Below are 21537 nucleotides of genomic sequence, written 5' to 3'. Positions count from 1 at the left end.
AAGCAGCACCATGACAGCAAGCTTTGGACTTGCTCCATGGAAAATCAACATTCCTTTGGGATAGTATGATGGACTCTGAAATTCTTTATAAAAGAATATGAACACATTAAGTTAACCTACAGAAGCTCAATTAACCTTCACCTTTAAATCTAAAGGCAAAGATCTAGAAAGATGAGTGAATAAAAATGGAGCAAGAATTAGGTACAATGTGCTTATTGTCTTTTATTGATCTCATTTTTTACATGACTAAGTGGACAGAAAATTTTCATTTATTTCCTGAGGAAGCATTTAATTTACGTAATTTGTTATAGAACACAAAGTGCATCTTTTTGCAGTAAATTTACTCCTTTTGCTTTGTTTGCTTGCTCTCTGCAAGTCCCAAAAGCACTGCATCAGCTTCCAGCAACGTTGTATCACTGGCTGCCCCCAAAAACCTGGACGTCAGCTCAAGATCCAGCAGTCTCAGGCGTACCCGGGTTCCTCTCTGGTACTTCCTGTGAAGAAAAGGGGAGAGCAGGAAGAAGGTAAGTTTTGTTAAACACTGGTCCTGCATTTCCTAAGGCTTTCTCCTCTGCATATCTAAGTAGCATCCCCACAGAAAGCAAAGTGCTGCAATGAAGTCCAGTGCTGCTGTAGTGTCATCAGCACTAAAACTGCTGGGACACACTCTGTACCACCACAGAGCCAGTCTCTGCTGATACAATCCTGCCCATCAAAGAACAGACACCACCAGATCCCACTGTGGGAATGCAAACTCTACAAAGAAGCAGTTTATTATATGGGAAACTGTTTGTGTCTTCTATCAAAATATTATACTGTATCATCTGCTATCATGCCAGTAATTATCTGCAGGACAACATATCATCAAAGGGGAGGAAAAGTCATCATTAGATCACTGGTGACATTGCTATTACCAAAAAGTACAATGCCAGCTAACTATGGTTTATATTTCCAACCCTGGGCCTCAGGCAAGGAACTTTTCTTGTCTTATCCCCTCATCCAAAGAGTGGGCATCATCTGCAAGTTTTTTATTACATATAATTAAAAATAAACCCCACAACTATTGTAATGAAACATTCTGCCTACAGGCTTGGGTTTTATTGTTTTATACTCTCTTTTTTTTTTTCTTTCCTTTTCCTTTTAAGTCAGAAGATGTGAGCATTCAATATGTTTTTAAAACAGATCCTGTGTTAAGATGGCCATGCCAAATTAGTGAAGATTTTTAAAATATGAGCAGGTTTTATAATGCACCTGGAGACCTACTGATTGAAATCCAGCAATAAAATTGAGAACTATAACTTTTTTTTTTTCCCTAGTCAAAGCATAAAGTGCTGAAGATGCAGCAAGCTTGACTACCTTGAGCAAAAGGAAAAGAAAGTTTGACATATTTTCCAGTTGCCAAGAGAAAAAACAGGGAAGTCTGGTTGCACCATTTCCTCCTTGCTCATTTTCACCTCCATCTTGGGCAGACAGTCTTCTCTGCATGACAACTGTTTGCTGGTATGAAGCAAAACTAAACTAGATTTCAACTTTCTTTGGCTCATCAAACCAGAATTCATTTGGGAAGCTAAACATCTTAAGAAAGGGTCCTGGAGTTGCACTTATGGTGGGTTTTGTTTTTGTTTCATTTTGTTGTCATTTTCTGTCAGTGCTATCTTACATTCATTTCCCTTGCCTCTTGGTTAATCCTGGGTAATACACAGTTATGATCCAGACTGCAAAGGAAGAGCATTTGATATCTCCACCCTGAGCAGATATATGGGTAAATAAGGTACTCAGCAAGAATTCTGCCAACACTCACCCCATCAAATCCTACAATGATCTGCATGAGTTCAGTGGAAATAACACACATTTTCTTTAAAAAAACAGGCCCTCACCAGTCCAAAATGCAAGTTACCACTGCTGCAGTGAAGAGTATGGCACAGCTTACCAAAGACAGAACACAGCTTATGTTTGGTTGTTTCCTAAATAGCTGGAAGGGATTAATTCTATCCTTTTCTCTATGAAATATGTGCATTTCAAAACAGAACAATTTCAGAACTGATGAGAATTATTTATGAAACCTAAAGTGCAGCATTTCAGTGTTTCTGAAATCAAAAGACAATGCATAAGACCTCAGAGTGGATGGTATCTTCCAGGATTTGTTAGGTTTATTGAGAAGAGAGGTCCCCAAAAAGGTTTTGGGATAAGATGGAGAATGAAGAGGAAAGCTCTTTATTGAAGCAACTTAAATGAAGACCAGCTGACTATTAGTTTTAGCCATTTGGGTATATGGGAGAAATTCCCAGAAAATTCTGTATCATGCACCAAACCTTCATCTTACTGACAGCTGCTGGCTAGATGGATTGCCTTTGCCCCTAACCATGAAGTTATCCTGATCTCTAACAATATCTCAGCATGAAATATCAGACTTTACTGCCTTTATCAATGTGTGTGTGGGGGAGATTAGGTTTTGAGGAAGGGCAAAATAAGAGGGAGAGAAGGAAATCTGAGAGGGAGAAATGGTCTGTGTAAACAGAAAAGAAGGAGCAGATACCTTTTAATGAGAAAACAGGAGCCTTGGAAAGACAGAGAAGAAGGGAAAAAGCACGTGACAAAAAAGCACTGAAAACACAGGCAAATTGTATAGAAATCTAGGAAACTATAGTATATACAATAGAGCCAAGAAGAGGAAAACATCACTGAAAAGACTGCACAAAACTATTAAAACCTGACACTAAACTCAGATTTTTGAACTACTGCACTCTGTGCTGCTTCAAAAAAATCTTAATATTAAAAAAACTTAAGACTAAACTAGTGGTTCTGTAACAAATCTTAAAGACCAGTCATCCCTCTGCCTTTTTCTTCTTTCCTCCTACAGGAAAAGCAGCTCACCTGTAACCTACAGCAGGAAGCTGTTGAGAAAAATACCTTCAGGGTCCAACACATTTCTACAGAGATTGAGCTGAATGAGGTTTAAATTGAATTAGAAGTCCTTTCTCTATTTGACAGCACACAGTGGGAGAGATATTGAGCTCCATCTTTATAACTGAAATACAAAATATTACTTTCATCACGCATCAGTTCCTTTTGGACTGGTTGCTTTACTACAGTGATGTTTTACAAGTTAATAGATGAAACCAATTTTTTTCTAATCAAGCTTTTAAAAGTACTATTTATAACTAGGGAAGTCCATATGGAAAATCTGTGAAGAAATTGTACTTCTCATGATTAATGCATCTAATTTTATAGAAAATAAACAAATAAAAAAATAATCTTAAGCACAACTCCCCCAATTTCAGCCCTGCTTACTGTAAAGGCTGCAGAGAACTTTGCTCCAATTTCCAGGCATGACTTTAGCACATATTTGTAATGCAAAACCCAAGCAATTGTATTTTTGTAAGAAGAATCACAATCTTCAATGCTGCTTCAGTAACTGGAAGAGATTTCAGATACTTTAATCATACTTAATTATTAAAGAAGCTTTTCCAGTCACAGCACATCTGCTTACAAAAAGATCACGATGAACATCTCTTTGAGGAGCTGACACAACTGCCAATTTATATGAATATAAACATTTGGGTTTGTGACAGATGTTCCCTACAGCTAAAACACTTCAAGAGTATGTGGATGATGTAGAAAAAGCAGGAACATGAACACAACATGCAGTGGTGGTCTATCCAAGAGGAAATGATAGGTTGCTCTATGCATAGCAATCATATTCTATCCACAGGGGTATTTATCCTTTAAACAGATAAAACTATCCTATGGTTAAAGCAGAAGCTTGAAGCAGGACCCAGAAACAAAGCAGGCATTTTATTATTTTCAGGAATAGTGGCCTAGGAGACACAGGACACCAGTGTAAAAGGAATGAAACCATCTACTTACTCCACCTTGCGAAAGGACTCGCTTTATTTTTAAGTAACAATGCTGGTATTCAAGATCATCTTATCCCATGACCATCAGCAGGTACCACTGACCTTCACCCAACCCCCAAGCACTGTGTTTCTCAAGGATCCATGTGTTTTCCTCCTGCCACTTCCTACTGCCAGGTAAAAGTATTAAATTCACTGAGAAGTAGACAAAGGTGTTTAGTCACATACATAAATGAAGGTTAAAGAACTTCTCTAGAACTTAAAGAAATTATTTTGCAAGTAGACTCCAAGCTTGATTCACTTCCACAGAATTTATTTACAACAACTATGAATTTTAAAACTTTGGGAACCCCAATTTTGAATGGAAGCACCCACCTAGCACGCACATTCAGAGGAAGAATCCAGTGGCTGCTGTTGCAGAGCCATGATCTCTTCTCAAGCCAGTGTACAGAGCATCCACTGAAGCACCACCAGAAACCTTTGCCTGAACTTCAGTCAAGAAACAAGGGATCCCCAAAAACTTTCTCTGTTTTAAATGTGTACCTCCAGGCTTCTCTCCAACTCTTCTGGAGTGGGCAAAGCACTACATACAAGGTGTACCTTCCCTCAAACATCCACTTCCAGAAGATGATGTTTAGTTAAGTTAGAGGCAACCTAAATAACTGCTTCAGTGCTCTTTGTAAGAACTAGAAAAGAAGCAAAATGAAAATCCTTTTTCTTATTTGAACCCTAAGTCTGTGCAACCACACATCACCAATGTAACACAGAATGTAAGAGCACAGATAAAGCACATAGCACAGCCTTGCTAATAGTGCTAAAAATTTTTAAAAACAAAAATTCAAGTTTATGTCCTATTACTACATTAAAAATAGGGCCTATTATCTTTGCATGCAAATATCAAACTACTCTGTCTGAACTTACAAAAGGTAGGTCCTCTCTTTGCTAATCACATGAGTAGAACAGTGAGAACTTTCAGACTCAAGTGACTTGCAAGCTTCCTCCTGACTGTCTATATCACTTTCACTGCAATTTGGTCTCTATGCTGATCCTTTCACTTTTGCACTGAAGCTTTAAATCTCTCAAAATCTTAATGGTAAATTAAAGGGTTTAGCCAAAACTCCCCAAACTCTTCAGTCAAAGATTTCAAACTTGTAATTTTAAGTAATTTTACTATGTGAAAGATATATGAAGAAACAAAAAAACAAACCTCAATATTTTTACATAATAAAACTGGAGGGGGAGGATATGGAATGATATATTTCAGCTCCTGCTAATTAAGAAAGCTGGGAGGTTTTTTAACTTAAAAGTCATCTCAGGTTATAGCAAAAGGTCTACAAATGGAGTTGCCTTGGAAAGTGACGAGCATTTAAAAAGAAGGAGACTATAACTAAAAATGAGGATTCTAATTATACCAATTTTGGCCAAGAAAATGGGACAGTAGTTTTGCAGGTGTGCAATTTCACATGCAAAGGAAGCATCCTTATTACTAAAAGGCATTAAGAACTTTATTCAAACTCTAAATTATAGGTGTAGACATTAAAGCATTTTGTTAAACTATCCACTATTTAAAACTGCATGTGATCACAAATTAGCAAGGAATCATTTTCCTGTTAAAACTACTCAAGTTATTAGTTTAAAAATTAAGGCAACAAAGCTTCTATTCTTGGAAACATTGCTACAAAAATAACAACACAATTACAAAAATGGTTGAGTCTTACTGGGCCTTGGCTGCTATTTCCCACTCATTTCAAAAGTGCATTCACAGATACCTTCTATTTCATACTATAAAAATACAGGGCTGATATTCTGAGACAAGCAGATACTTTGGTTCACATATCCTCTACTTTGTTAAGGGTTTTCAGTCTCCACTGCCTCCTTTAGGAACAATAACCTGTGCAATACAAAGATGAATGAACTTGCTAGGGCTGGCTATGACCATTCTCACCCACTGTCCATTCTTCCACGCCCTCTGTCCCACCTCTCAGGAATGTGCACTTCTGAAAGGAGTAGGAAAGCAACTCTTAAACCTGGGGTTTAATTCCTACACTGAGGGTCTAACTTCGAGAATTTAATTTGATTTTTTTCACATTTTTTGCATCATTATTTTTTGATGTCCCCCAGCACAGTCTAGTGATGGCTTTCTGCAATGAAAGGAATCCCTGGATTATCTTCCATACAAAATCAATTAATATAAAACACTCCAAAGACACGGTTAGAGTTGAGCCATGGTACTCTCAGTGAATGCCATTAGTAGTCTTGATGCCTTTCATTTTTGCACTGTGAGAATTTCAAAGTGTGTTTTTCAGATCCATTATTCAAGAGATTTTGTTTCAGTGCCTTAGCACAGTACCAAACAGTTTACAAAATTTGAAACCATTTCACTTTCTCATTTTTTTTATTATGTGAAAACACATTACCAACCTCAGAAAAAATACAAGAGCGGCAAAGGCAGTGAAATAAATTGACCATCACCTTCTCTCCAGACTTCGTGTTCACCATTCTTACCACCATTCAAATCCACTCAAAATCACCCTGTAGCTCCTCATTAGTAATACTGAAATGATAAAGCATCCCCAGAAGCAAATCCACCTCTAAGTAACTGCAGCCAGCAGCAAAGCAGTGCAGCTGGTGTGGAACAAAGCTGTGCGTGGAACACTCCATCTTGTTTCTAAAAAATGTTTTGAAGCATTCCCAGATGCTGCCTGAGCCCACACTGGTCTCAACTTTATCAGCAAAGGGATGCCCTTCAGCTGGCTTAAGGAGTACAGTTCTGTATGACTTCTATACAGGTCACCCTCTGATGCCCCACAGTGAAGAAGCTCTGCAAAACTTCCCAGAAACTTCTCCCTCACTGCTACTATACAGAAAATTCTTGGTCAGAGAAAACATGGATGAAAAAAACAGACTGCTGTCAAGCTGAAGGTAGTGGATTTCTATGTAAAAATCTACATCTTGTAAAATGGCTTTTTGCAGCGAGGCACACACAGCACATGTAGTGATGGGATGGCAATCCTGCATCCAGCAGGTCCACACAGCAGTCATAATACACCACCTCCCTCTCAGAATGAACTCCTAGGCAATCCTGGGGCAAAAAGGCCAAATCCCAGTTTTTCACACAGCAGTGATGAAGAAAGTGGCAGCAGGAAGGTACCTTGAATTTTGCACGGAGTAGAACACAGACAGTGGAAGAGATACTGGGAGAGCAGTATTGTGGGTAGTATCCTGCTGACTGCCTTTCTTTAAAGGCTGTTAAAGAGAGGACAAAGAACATGCATAAAAACAGATAACCGTGTAAAGATCTTGATCTGATATAAAAAAGACTGAGCTGTCTATACACAAAGAAAAGACTTGCATCAAAAGATGCTTAAATCTGTATGGGGAAAGCATGTAATAATTCAGAAAGTGAAGTTCAACTAATGCAGATGAGAATGACAATTTGCAAATAATATTGATGAACTAATAGGAAAAACTCCAAGCCCTGAGACTTTTCAGCCACTGATGGCTTCAACTGTCAAAGTAAATGTGCTAGTTCAGTTCAGGATAACCTGCTGAAATGTCATGTCTCATGATATAGTGAAGTCCTGAGAGATGACCTGAAGGTCCCTTTTGACTTAAATTTTATTCATCCATTATTTATTACCACAGCATCCAGTCATTCAAATAAGGGATGGATGCTCAAAATAGGATTTTCAAAGCATTTCTGTTTTCTGAAATCAAACACTTCACAAAAATGCTCCAAGGTTGCTGGCTACATTCTGTCAGAAAATGCAATCTCGCTTCTTGTGAGTCATCAACCCATTAACACTTCAGCTGTATTTGTTTCCTACTCCATTTGTTTTCCTCTTTCCTTGAACTAAGAAAGCAAACACGCTCTCATTTCTAGCAGTTACTGCTTGTGACACCTGCTTAATAATTTTTCAGAATATTTTTGCTCCTTGTGCCAAATCCATACTTCCACAAGGAAAGAGGCTATACTCTGCTAGATAGAAGCAGAGATCTAGATTACTCTACAAGATAAAAGCAGATAAAAGCCTCTCATATTCTTAAAGCAGAATGCTTTAAGAGTGTGTGAAATGATCAACTTAAGCAACAGCCACTGTGATCTACTGTTTTGGAACAACAGTGCATAAGCAGATCCTATTGTAAACATCCTTAAAACCAGCAGGTTTTATGCATCCTAGGAAGCCCAAAGCTAAACCTACTTTACACTGACCACCATGTAAAGCAGAAATTGGAAATGAATGCACAGAGTTTGGGCATATTAGTTAGATGCTGATGTGAAAAACATCCTTGAAAGCACTTGAATATTCCTCCTGGACAACTGGAGCTTACAGAAGTGCTAATGTCACTGAATGTATGGACACTTGGGGGGAAAAAATACTGAACAGATTGGTAAAAGCAGCAGAGTTTGAGACTCCAGCCCATTGTTAGGGGGTAAAATAGTATCTCCAGCTATGCTTATGGAGCTGTTCAAAGCCGTAATTTATTGGTCAAGCCTAGTCAGCTTCATTCTGTAGGACTCAAGTACAGGGACCTTGTCACCCTTCCCCTGTGTCTTCACTGTTGGCCATTGAGATGCCAGATAGCTGACTGAAAGTGGCACACACATAGGTGAATGAAACATGAACGTTTTCATTCCTATTGCTAAAAGAAGGTAAACGCAAAGCATGACAAGAATTGTCTTATAATTGTCACAGAAAAGCATCAAACAAGCCATTGTGAAGACATGTCAAGCTCTGCTATTACCATTATATCAATAATCAATGGCATTTTGTGTCTGTGACAGCAAAAGAATACAGCCAAAGGTGTCAAATATTTAAATCTAATTCTGTTCCACTCTCAACATTTAGAGTCTCAATAGAATTTCTTACTTGTAAATCACTTCTAAAAAGAAACCTGTTTGTCCTCAATTCAAACAAAACCCAAAGCAGCCAATATTTCATTACTAGAAGAAGAAAAAAAATCTTGCTGTAACTTTTGCTACAGTAGCTGCAAGAATCAATTTGCATTCACTATCACTTTTAATAGAGGATCATTCCCTTTTTTAGGGAAGGAATCCACAGAATAATCTGTATTTTAAAACATACCTCATATCACATCAAAGATGAATGCTGTAACCTTTTCTCCATGGCACAGAGAGGTAAGCTTTGACAAATGAAGCCTGCAAGAGGTGGCTCCTGTCATCTAAGAGCTTGCATCAGATATAGTTATGTCATCATACAGTAATTTATGCCAGTGGCTTTCTCAGTCTACAATGTAAAGCATATCCTTTAACTTGAGAAGAAAATGAAAGAAAAAAGAAATCTGAGTCTTTAGTCCAAGTTTTTTCTACTGTTTAAACTATGAAATTAACTATCTTGATTAAAATGTTGCTCTGTAACTTACAAAATGCTAAAAAATAGAGACTATATATTTAAATGTATATAAAAAATTAGTGATTTTTCAAAACAGTAAAAAATCCTATAGCCTTTTATGCTTACAGGCACCAGAAGCCAGGCAAACTGCTTAGAAGATGAAAGATAAAGGTACCCAAATGGAAACAAACCAAAAAACCAAACTCATGTGAAGTATGAATTAGCTCATATTCTTCTATCCATCTTTCCACAAGTAATCACTACTATAATTCCTACCCCTTCTCTTTCCTATGCTGAGACCTTGGCTCAGTCAGACACTTTTCATGCATATAGTCCTAAATCTTCAGCCCTCCACAGTCCAAATTCACTTTCCACAATACTGTCTTCATTTTCTTCACAGATGTGGTCTCCATCTTACTCCCTTGCTACACCTATTCCATTTCCTAAATCATAATTTCTCTGACCTCAAAACTATCAGACATATTTTCTTGCTCCCTCTTACTTACTGCCTTCTCACTCATCCTAGTCCCAGCCCATTTATCCAGCCAACCTCACCTTCTTTTCAGTTTCTTACCCATCATAACTTTCTCTCTCACCACTACCAACTAAGTTCAGTTGTCTTCCTTATGTTGCAGTGCTTCTCAGTTTTCTCATTTAGCTGATTCCAATTCCCTCACACCAGCCATCCTCCCGGTTCTCTTAAAAGGAACTAAAAATAGTACATTTTGGTAATTCAGACATGGTTCTTTATCAAAATTCAAATCATACTCCCCCCTTACTACTTGGGTAATGATACTAGCTATGGGAACAATGACAATGAATTAAAAAACCTTTGGTTTTTTGAGGTGCTCAACCCTCAAGCTTTTTACAGCTTGGAGTGCCTGTGACACAGGAGAATCCTCAGCAAACCAGAATAATTCTCATACTGTCAGGAGGGTTTTGCAGACATATAATATAACCCTGCTCTGATGCTCCCATCTGCACTGATGGAAAAGTACTTTCCATGGCCTTTATTTGTATTTAAACCTCATCACAGCCATAAATTGGATTTATTTTTTTCTTTGCAGAGCTGGATGCAGAAGACATATTGAGACAGCTAAAGTGGGTGTTCCAGCAGCAGTACTGTTCCAGTACTGGTAACCATGTTAATGTAAGGACTGGCATACAAAACCAGACAGAAAATAGAGCTGCTGAACAGCTGAAGCACAGACCTGAATTCTCAGTTGCAAGTGCAAAAGGAGAGATGCAAAAGCTGCTAAAGATGAGGGAAGGCAGGGCACTACTGGTTTGGGGTCTCAGGGGAAGAATGGGCAGGGAGAGAGGAGGCTGGAGGAGATAGAGGTTGAGGAGTACAACTTTGGAGAATGTGGCTGAGGTCTGTAGAGAGAGTTGGTGGGCTTGAGCAAAAAGGACAAAGCACTGGATGCAGTCTAAGCCAAGAGGAGCCGGAGGTACCACACAGTTCCTCTTTATCAATCAGCTAAGGCCAATGGAGGACTGCTCCTTTCCAAAGGACTGCTGAAAAGTACCAGCTTCTTCTCTGAACCTCCTTACTCTCTAGTCTTTCCCCAACTCTTCCTGTGGCTGTTGGTGCCTGCACAAAGCACTGCCTGTCACATCTGCCCTCTGGCTTGCTCAGTCACTCTTACTGCTCACTGTGGCAAAAGTCAAGTCATATTTACCTAACAGTTGGTCTGTAAGATGCAGCATATGCAGATTGCTCAGGCAACTGAAAGACATTCATTTTAAAGTATATCAAACAATATTTCTTGAAGTTTCAATTCCTTGTTAGTATCCATTTATATGAATGCTTCAATAACAATCTCAGCTACTCACATTATAAGTGAACAATACGGACTAACACTGAACAGACTTTTTGATGAAAAAGAGTTCATGGTGCTCCTGGAAAAGGAACATTTTCAGATTTGGTCAGGAACATTTCTTTGTAAGCTAACACTTGCATTATTCATTCCAATGGCTTTCACAGTTCATAAAAGTCTATTCAGAGACAACATGAAAATCTTACTGGGGAATGGTGCCTTAAAAATGCAACCAGTTTGACACTGTCAGTTTGATTTTCCAGATCTGGCAGGGAGGAGTGTGAAGCACGGGAAAGGTTCATTTCTATGCAGAATTCTACACACTTGCCTTTGAGAGGAGCAAATATTTGATGGTTCCACTTTCTACTAAACAATTCTAACATATTAATAGATCTTAATCAGAGTTGGGAGAGGACAGTGTTCAAATGTGTTTTGGATTTTTAAAATGTATCTTTCATGAAACTGTGAATGAGGAAAACATAAAGGATATCCATGAAGAACCTGGTGGGTCTAGGCAAGGCATTACTAGTGAGAAAGGTCACCTAACAAGCCACTCACCTGCTGCACATGATGATGTCAGGAGTGAGCTCAGATTGCCAAGGGCAGCTTTTAGAAATGCTAAATGGAGAGGAGAACCATCCAAAAGAACAAGAAACAAAGTATAGACTATTAAGATACTAGAAATTACAAAGGTTGACCTAATGCTATAACACTTGAGGTTAAGGAAATATGGACTGCAAGTGAATATAACTATCAAAAGGAACTTTTCAGAAAATTTAGTTTTGGAGGCAATAAAGAAAAAATGAACAGTTGGATAAGTCAAAAGAAACATGCAGGCAAAAATGGCAGTTGCAGTTTGGAAGCAGACAAGGGGCCTCCAGGGAAATCTGCTGGGTACCACATCAGAACGTGTCCTGGGATCCTAACACCAAAGACAGCAGAAGGGTAGGAAGGGTTCTAAAGGGAATTCTGTTTAGGGGACACTGACACTGAAGCAGGAGCATGCTTGCAATTTTAAAAGGGGGAATGAAAGAAGAGAGAAAAGCTTAAAGTATAGTCTATGCAATTCAGTAAAACTGGAGAGACAATAAATAGGCCTCAAGAATGAAAAAAAACTTATTTAAAAATAGTAAACAGTAGGTGTAATAATGATAGCAGATCTGCATTCAGTATGTGGAGTACATGTGGAAATGAACTAGCAACAACTGTTGTGATACTGTACAAGGACAAGAGCCATCTTCCCATCACTTGGCTTTTGCCTTCTTCTATAACCACTTTATTGTCTTCTGCTCAATAGAGAACCATTGCTAAGTTCTTACTAAACACAACATACACACATGGACTGAGAAATAATACCAAATAAGGCTGTGGGGTTTTTTTTCCCCCTAGATATGGAAAGATGAAAGAACTACAGAAAGTTAAAATATTACATCTTTCTCCACAACGAGAAAATTAGAGATAGATAAAGGTACTCAGGGGAAAAATGAAGGAATAGAGATTCTGTCATTAGTAGAAGCAACAGAGAAATAAAAGAATTAATGATTATTATACAGAGTCAGGTAACTTTCCCATCTACAGTCCCACCTCCAAATTCTTCCTAGAAGCAGCTTCTTCAAGGAATTTTTCACCTATAAGGTCTATTTAGACCCCATTTTTTCTAACATAAACTGTGCAATCTTTCAACTGGATCTACATAGGTAGACCTTTCACATCAGAGATTTATTATGGGGTTACAAAACTGCCAACCAAAAGAGTCAAAGTCATGACAAAACATGTGAATATTTGAAGAACAGAGATAAACAGTAACATGATATGAACAAAAGGAACTTAATCTAGACCCCAGCTTCCGGGTCAGTGTTCATTATGCTTGGTACCATCAAAAACAGAAAAGCTGGATTCATAGTTTTAGGCAGACAATGTAATCAACTGTACCCAAAGAAGAATCATGTTCCCTGGCAGACTTTAGCACAAGGAACAATTTGAACCCTCTTCTGTATACAAGCTCAAACACTTAATGCTATTAGTTTCCAATACTACTTAGAAATTAATTTAAACATTTTAAGCTGTTTTCTTAGACCCTTTATACAGAAACTCCAGAACAGATGCCCTAAAAATAATTTAGAAGAAGGTCTGTATCATACCAGATCTTCATAAGACTGAAAAATGAAGAGCTGAAAGTATGACTGCTCTCTCTCCCTAGTCAGAGCACTCTCATTAGCTCCCCACATGCGGCTGCTAAGACTTGTACTCAAGGCAGCAGAGCTGCTGCAGATGCCTGGGACAAATCCTGTGACCATCCAAACTATGCCAACCATACCTTGTGTGACTGCTTGCCAAGGAGAGGGTGTTATTAGCCAGGCTTGGCTCAAACAATTCACTGCCCACAAAGCTACTTTAATGTACTGTCTCTACTGGGGTAAAAAACACAGTAATCCAACAATACATTACGATACTTTCCCATCACTGCAGCAATTCCCACCACAGGCAACACTTTGTCTCCAACAAAGAAGCCTCACATTCTGTGCCTGCAAAAAACCCCTATCCATACTGTAGGGATGCCAAGAGGAACATCTGTGTGCTCAGAAGGACACAAAATTGGCTTTTTGTGTGCGTGTGTGTGTGTGTATGCCTGGGTGGAAGAGATGGGGGCAGGGAGCTCACAGACAATAGCTTGTGTGACTGCATGGTAAGGAAATGTTCTTTCATTCCCTTCCTCCTTCTTTTAATTTATTTTTTAATCTGAACAAGGGAGTCAAACAGCCGCAGCAGTTATCAGCTACTTCCCTAAGCCTAGTGAAAAGGGTTAAGTTTCTCCCACATGACTAGTTTTAGCTGGATTTATTTTTATCAGAAATAATTTCTTTAGGTATTAAACACCTACATTCACATTTCATCAAATAATATGAAGATTCTGGGTCTACTTGTCCCTTCATCATAAATTATTATGACGCTAATAATGGAATCGATGAAATGATGAACTACAGATAGTAAAATGTCTCCTACATGATGGATGCATTCATGGGCTTTGATTGCTAACAAATTGAAGCTTAAAAAGGAGGAAAAAATAATCAGAGCAAAGAAAGTACAAATACTACTGCCTTTCTAAATACTGAGTCAGTCACCTGGAGAGCAGCATAAGAGAAGATAAACCATGAACTTGCACTACCATGAAATTAATGCTCTAAAGCAATGAAAACCAGTCCAGTGGAAGCAAATTATTATAAAAAGCCCCTTTACAGAGGGCAAAGACTATCACTTACCAGTAAGCATTTTAATTTTGTTTTTATAAAACAAACAAAAGACCCCTACTTAATCTACAATTTAAATACTCCAACAATTCTTTACTGATGGATTGTCCTGGCCCAGCCTCATTTAAATATGTTGAAGTTCCTGACTACATTCAAAGGTCAGAAGAAACTGCAAGATTTTTTTCCTGGAGCTGTGCCTGCTAATGTCACATTCTCCTTTTCTTTCTGCCCATTCTTCAGCTACTCTGTTCCAACATGCATGGTGCCATTTAATCATCTGACAGAGACCATTAACTCAAATCACTTCATGCCTCAGCTTTAATGCCAGCACCTCCAAAACTGGGAGCATGAGGCCAGGGAATCAATTAGAAGTGATTTATCTGTTTCCCCAAATATTTGTAACTCTTTAACCAAGAGTCTGAAATTACATCCCCTTCCTTCTGAAGGGGAAAATGGAGCCAGGAGATGCAAATCTGGAATAACACTCAGCCTTTCAATCTTCCTCTCAAACACTCACCTTACCTTGCTAGGAACATGCAAACTAGGCATGTTGGACATCAGAAAAGGAATTTTCAGGTAACAGTACGCAGTGTTATCTTAGTGTGCCTTCACCAGAGAGAAAATTGTGTTACAGGAGCCCCTAAAACTCCTGTCCAGAAAGCAAGGGAATAAAGCAGCTCTGTCATCTGGGAGAGGTGTCCAGAACATTTTACTCTGGATTTGGAAACACCAGTCTAGCACTTTAGGAAGCTCAGTGCAGAGAGGAATGACTCAGCTGTGCAGAGTTCAGGTCTAGCAGGGCTCCCTGGGTGTGGAATTAGTCCAAACACCTCTGACAGCCTCTTGACTACCCAACCACACAGATCTAAACTGCTTCTCTACAGTGCCAGACTTGATACAGCTGCACTAAACTCCCACTGTCAGGGGCTCCAAGGGGCACAGTGAAAGTGACTTTTCATAGAGTCAGTTCAGGACAAGAAAACTTTTTAGCTCTTGTTTAGCCCTGACCCTGCCAAATCAAGAATGATCCCACATTTTTGCACTGGGCTCCACTGTCCAGAAGGTTGTAACTCACCCAGGTCTAATAATACCTGAATGGGAAGAGTCAGCTCTAGGTGAGCCAGTAGGTCCTGCTGGAGCTTGGGAGACAAATGGCTACAACACAGCACTGCAAAAAATAAGCCCACACCTGGAGGTGCTTGAGGTGAGTGGGTGCTAGCATCTGCATGGAACCACTTGGATGCCCTTCCTAAAACATCCTGCAAAAGCCAGGAGATCCTGGCAAATGGAATGAACTGGATATCACCATCCCCATCACCTTGGAAAAGAGGTGACTGCAAAAATGATGTCCAAACTAGGACTCATTTAGATAAAACACAACTAAATGTTTGACTAAAACTGAAGAGCCTATTTGAGCTTACAGTGTATGAAAGAAAAATGTTCCACCTGTTCTATGCATGAATAAAAATTACCAGAAAATAAAAAAAATTGCTAAATACAAAATCTGTGTATGAATGGACAATATATTTTAATTATTATTTTGCATTTTTCAGTGAAAGTAGTAAGTGCTCATAAAACCAAGATTAAAATGTAAATCAGTTAACTGCAAGAAACTCTTTTGATTTTTAGAGAATTTTACTTTTCCCCCTCATAGTTATTGTAAATGCACCCAATTCCAGAGCATGATTGTGCTTTGTGCAGATATGTACAGACAGCAAATCCTGAAATATTTGCAAACTAGTGCCTGAATTCCTTAAGAGTTGTGGTTCATGTCGCTGAAATGGATAAACGTACCAATTTCTATGGGATTGCACATACAGTTCTGCAATGTGGCTGCACATATGGCTGCTGAACTGGGGTTAAAAAAAACAAAACCAAACTTAACCCCAAAATCAGAAGAAGAACAAATGAACAAAGTAGGGAGACAATATCTCTGATTTGCTAGACATTTTTTCAGAGCAGTAACTCCTTTTTACGAATGTAACACATCTCTACTCTGCTCTTCATATTTTCCTCCAAACTTTAGATTCTTTAACTGAAACTCCCCATCTAACTTTGTTCACTGCCTCCCTTCTCCCTGTCAGCATTTATTTGATTTTAGAAACGGCACCAAAAGTTTCTCTAGCTGGTGTCATGGGATACAAGCACTCAGTGAGAACTTTTTGCCTAGCCAATGTTCATACCAGCTCCTAGAAGACCAAGCAACTTGCTCTATATCCCACATTCCTGAACTGGAAAAAGGAACCTGTTAAGATTCTGCCTCATTTTCTGTCTGTTACCTGCAACTGCTGTACATGCTGTATGTTTTACACCCAGCCCTTGATAATATGCATAATTCTCCCTTGATAATTCTCTCCAAAAAGTTCTACTGAACATTTGTTTATATTCTTAAAAAATAATGAAAATATATTTCAATAATCTGAAGATTTCAAAAACTAATAAAAATCACTATGCCTTTTTATGGATGCAGGAAACTGTTTTACAGCAAACTAATCATGTCTGGTATGTTCACTTTTAGTTTCTGACAAGTAAGAAAGGGTATTTTAATAGATTTTGAAGATGTTCTGGAATAGTAAACTAAATACATTCTACCAGTGAATTACTCCAGAGTTAAAGTAGTGGCATACATGAACCAGAGTGGAAATAACTGCAAAAAAGCCCAGCACATCCACCCATCACCCTCCCCCATCTACTTCCCCAGGTCACACACTTTTTTTGTCTTCTATTTTAAACCTTTTACTCTAATTTTCTTTCCCAAGCTGCTTTGAAAATCTCTCTGCCTAACTTACCACCCCAAAAGACAACAAGCTTTTCCAGTGTTTCATATTGGAGGGATCTTATTAAAGCAAATGAAAACCAATGGAACATTCAAAGTTTATAAACCTGGAATAAAATGGGAACCCAAAATGTTAGAAATTAATCTTGTACTAAAGGCAGTCCTTCTTTCAAATACCAACTTTATACTAAAGATTCAGTAATACTAATAAAACAATGAACAGGCTTGTCCCAACCCACTTTCAAATAAGCTCAGTCACTGAAAAGGGACTTGCTTAACACTTTCCTCTATCTCAGAAGCTGGACACTGTGGTTATATTTGTCAGGGAAAGCAAGGGAGAACTCAAGACTGCTTCTGTACCTTTCACTTTACTAGTCTTTTCTTTCCCATTATCACCCAAGTATTCCAGCTCCTGTTATTGCTTATCTACTGGAGGAACACGGTAAGACACAATTCTTGTTTGTGAGTAAAACTAATTGTAGTACAGTATTTCTTTTCCATCACCTAAGAAGGCGCCTTGCAGCTTTCCCACAGTATCAAGTTCCCAATACATGCACACACACAGAGCACCCTGGTGATGACTCATTCCAGCTTAACCTACCCTTTCAAACAAATTTCTCCAAACAATGTATTATCTGCATTTTAAATGGCAGGTGAAATTCTACCACTCTCCCTTTAAAAAGGACAGGGAGGTTTATTGTACTCCACAAAAGATTTAAGGAAAGCATTGATGGTCCAAGCAATTTGTAATACTCTTGGGGTGGAAACAATCATTCTGAAAGTTTTCTCACATAGGGAAAAGTAAAAACAACACATAAACGATTTTGCCTATTAGTGTGTCAATTCCATTAAAATGTTATCAACTCTGAAAGGATTTACTTGTGCATTTTAAAATACCCTGTCTGAAGTAAATCACTTTTGAAGCCAGTGGTGTTAGTTATAACATTAATGACCAGACAAAGCAAGAACAGGCATTCAGTCACCCAGGTCAAATTCAGTTTCTGTTATACTTGGGAACAAGCTCAGATTACGTGGGTGATAAAATGCTCACAGAGCCCAAGCAGGACTGAGCACCAGGAGGCAGACAGGTTTGGCTGCTACAGGACTGATCATCAGTACCTGCTCGGCCATTTATCACCTGCAGACATTTAAGCTGCAGCTAGGACACAGTGCATAAGCACCTGGACACAGAGATGCACCTCCAGCGCTGTCACCACCACCGCACCACTGCGCTTAAACTGAACTCCAGTGAGGCTGACACTGTTTCAGCACCTCCTTTATGTAATGAGCACACTGCACCTCAAGCACGCTGCACTTGCATCCTTTCAGACCCCATCTCACCCAGTCCCATTTCAGCATTAACCACATTTAGGAAGTTACACGAACCCTTAGAAGAAAGCATGCTGGTTAAGGTAAGGTTATTCAACCCCAGTACTGATGGTGTGTAACACCAAGAAAAATATGAAGTTAAAAGGCCACCACTTATTCCACACTGCAAATAAAAAGTCTTAAATGGAAAATTTTAAATACTCGATTTAACTTTCTTTTTACAAAGCTTAATCTATTTGTTTTGCCTTTCATAGGCAGAACAGCTTAGATCAAAGCTTCCCAGTAATATGATATGACAATAAAGGAGTAATTACTGAACCTTAAAGTATCACTTTTTGCATATAATTTTAATTTATGAAACGTACTTTTTATAATATATCAATAAAACTTAGTGCATAAATATACAAAAAATTTAATATCTAAAAAGTCAGCTTTACTTAACATAAGATTTTAGCAACTTGCCACCAATAAAACAGCAAATAAATTCCAGATTGATGACTGCTTCACCAACTGCAGTAAAAATCAGAAAGAAGTCACAGAAGTTTTTGAGCTCAGCTAGCACAGCAATTACTGTTGGGTGGGAACTGGAAATCCCTGGCAGGGGACTTAGGTTAGTCTGCACATTGGATTCTCTGTCCCAAGAGCAATTTTTGTGGACAAGAGACACAGCAGTATCATTTCTGAATGGCAGTGGGGGACCAGCCACTGTAGAGCTGGGGCAATGACAAGAGAGCAGCTGCACAACCTTGGTGCTGCAACAGAGACAGAAAAGTGTCTCTGGGAAGTCTAAGGGTTCCCTTTTGCAACCTGAAGAGTTAATGTCTCACACTTTTATTGTGTAATGATACAGAGAACAGATTTAGCTCCAAATAATTATTTCAGTGTAGCTGGTTTTTTTTTCCTAGCTTTATCAGGCATAATTTGAATGTTGTAGCCTCACTTAGAAAACCAAATTAGTTTTGCTGGAAGGACTGGGGAAGAGACCAAGAAGTACATATTGAATGTTCCTGGAATACCATCATCACAGCCTGGATGTCAAATACATGCTTATCCATCTTTGTGATGTAAAAAGAACAATTCATATCACTTCTGTCATTTGACAGTGCAGTACAAGCAACACGGATTACAGCTACATTTAAAGTTCATACATAACATAATTGTCAAGGTAACAACAGACTAAAATGTTGTATAGAACTAGTATTTTGTAGAAATTTGTACAAAGTAAGATAAAGAAAAAGCAAACACATAAAAATGAGGACTAGTGAAATTAAAGCACTTAATATTCCAACAGCTGGAAAATAAAAAGTTTCACAGCAAACTGCTTTGCACAGTAATTATGCAGGTCTTGCAGTAATATACATGTACAGCTGTTTGATATCAAACACAGGTAACTAAACTGCATCCTCAAAAAGATTAAAAATGTTTAGATTTTTCAGAATCGCAGTGTATTAGTCTGAAAAATTCCATCCTCCAACACATGGGAGTGAGACTGCTCTAACCCAAGCTGTGTCCTACTAAGTAATGGGGGGAAAAGTAAGTTAATAACTCTTAAGCATTTTCAAGACTTATTTTCTGATTTTGATATCTAAAGAGCTTCTATGCAATGACAAACTGATACATTCAATGATAACAATATACCTTCTTAGAGTTCCCCTTTCAGCAGTCACACTGGTTCGTGCATGTGTGCATATGCACACACAAGTATTAAAGGAGTGACAGATTTTAATTAAACTATAATGTGTGAGTAGGCTTGTACCAGATACTGCTATTTGACTGTGATACTGGATGCTCACATCTTTTTGGGTTTTTTTTTCCCCCTAACATTTTTAAGCTTGAACAGAAAACAACCCAGGTACAAAGCTGTGAGTAGCATTCATTCTTCAGTAAGAAGCATGGATGAAAAAACCAGGAAACTGGAGGGCCAGAAGTTGAGAAACCACAACAAAAGCTTATTTCTTGTTAAATAGCACAAGCCTTTGGTGAGCCAGAAGATATTTACTTAAGTTACAGTTCAGCAAAGCCTGACAGCAAATTGTTTTAGAGATAAGATCATATGATTGACCACCTCTGCTTCTTCCAACAATTACCAAGCAAATGGAAAGGAATGAGAGCTGACTGAAATGCACAAAATCAAACTGAGGTGGCAGAATCAATCCCACGTAATAGTCGTATCAATAACTCAGCCAAATGCTTCTCCATCTCACTCCTACTTATTTCATGGTCATTTACAAAAGAAGTTGAGCAGATTACTTTAAGAGTGTATTTATGAGCATTTCTCATTCATTTGGATCACTTCCAAGGTAACATAAACTTTTCATTACAAGACAGTATTTTACAAGCAGCACAAAAATATTTATTACAGGAATTTTGAAATATAATTTTCTACAGTACTTGCTCAAAGTGTCTCAAAAAGCAAGTATTCTTTAATAGCCAGCTACTTTCTAAATATTTGACCAAAATCAGAGAAATTAAAGGTGGGATGAGACATCAAGTTTTATATTTTACACCAAAGGAGGTACCCCAATGAAAAATTCATCTAACTTGTTTTTAAGAAACTTCTGTGAAGGAAAGGTTTTTTACAACTGGTCCTGAGTAAACCCTCTGACAGTTTCACCATCCTAACAGCTGAACTTGTTTACCAAATAACTAAGCTAATTCTCTAAACCAAGCCAATTTTTTTGTTCTTCCTCCAGCCAAGATCAAAAGAAATGACTGAATCATCTTCTATACTAGAAATAGGATTCGAATCCATACACTAATTATTTTAATATTGAAATGATTAAAAAAGAAATGATGAAATAAACTCCCTTTAATACTTCGTTAGTTCTGGTATTTATGACATGAAGGAAAGCTGTAAGAAAGTTAAGGTGGCAAAAAAAACTTTCAAAAGCTAAAGATAAAAACGAAATAGTTTTTCCAATTCAGGCCCTTAGGTAAACATTCAATTTTAATTCAACACCAGTGGCTTTGCTGCTATAGAAGTGTAGCATAGAGCAGAAAGAAGAGCCTAACTCTTCTAAATCCCAGTTCAGTTTTCTCTTCTTCCCCTGAGAAGACCAGCACTACAACTATCTGTCACTCTTGGCACCCCACACAAACTACCATCTGACACTAAAAACAGTACTTGATTCCCTCAGCATATGACTGACAACTGGC

General features: G+C 38.3%; 1 protein-coding gene across 1 annotated transcript in view; it reads right to left on the bottom strand.

Annotated features, from left to right (window-relative positions):
• Positions 1–202: 202 nt before the first annotated feature.
• The window catches only part of TPD52 (tumor protein D52), a 119832-nt gene continuing 98497 nt past the window's right edge, over positions 203–21537 (bottom strand). The window contains exon 7 of the mRNA XM_056483652.1: positions 203–494. Coding sequence (XP_056339627.1) covers positions 341–494 — 154 coding nt within the window. The 3' untranslated portion in view covers positions 203–340. The remainder of the gene's footprint in view (positions 495–21537) is intronic.

Source organism: Oenanthe melanoleuca, chromosome 2 (genome assembly GCF_029582105.1).
Source record: "Oenanthe melanoleuca isolate GR-GAL-2019-014 chromosome 2, OMel1.0, whole genome shotgun sequence".
Taxonomy (NCBI): Eukaryota; Metazoa; Chordata; class Aves; order Passeriformes; family Muscicapidae; genus Oenanthe; species Oenanthe melanoleuca.
The sequence above is the reverse complement of the archived record's forward strand: the minus strand, read 5'-3'. Positions and strand labels throughout refer to the sequence as shown.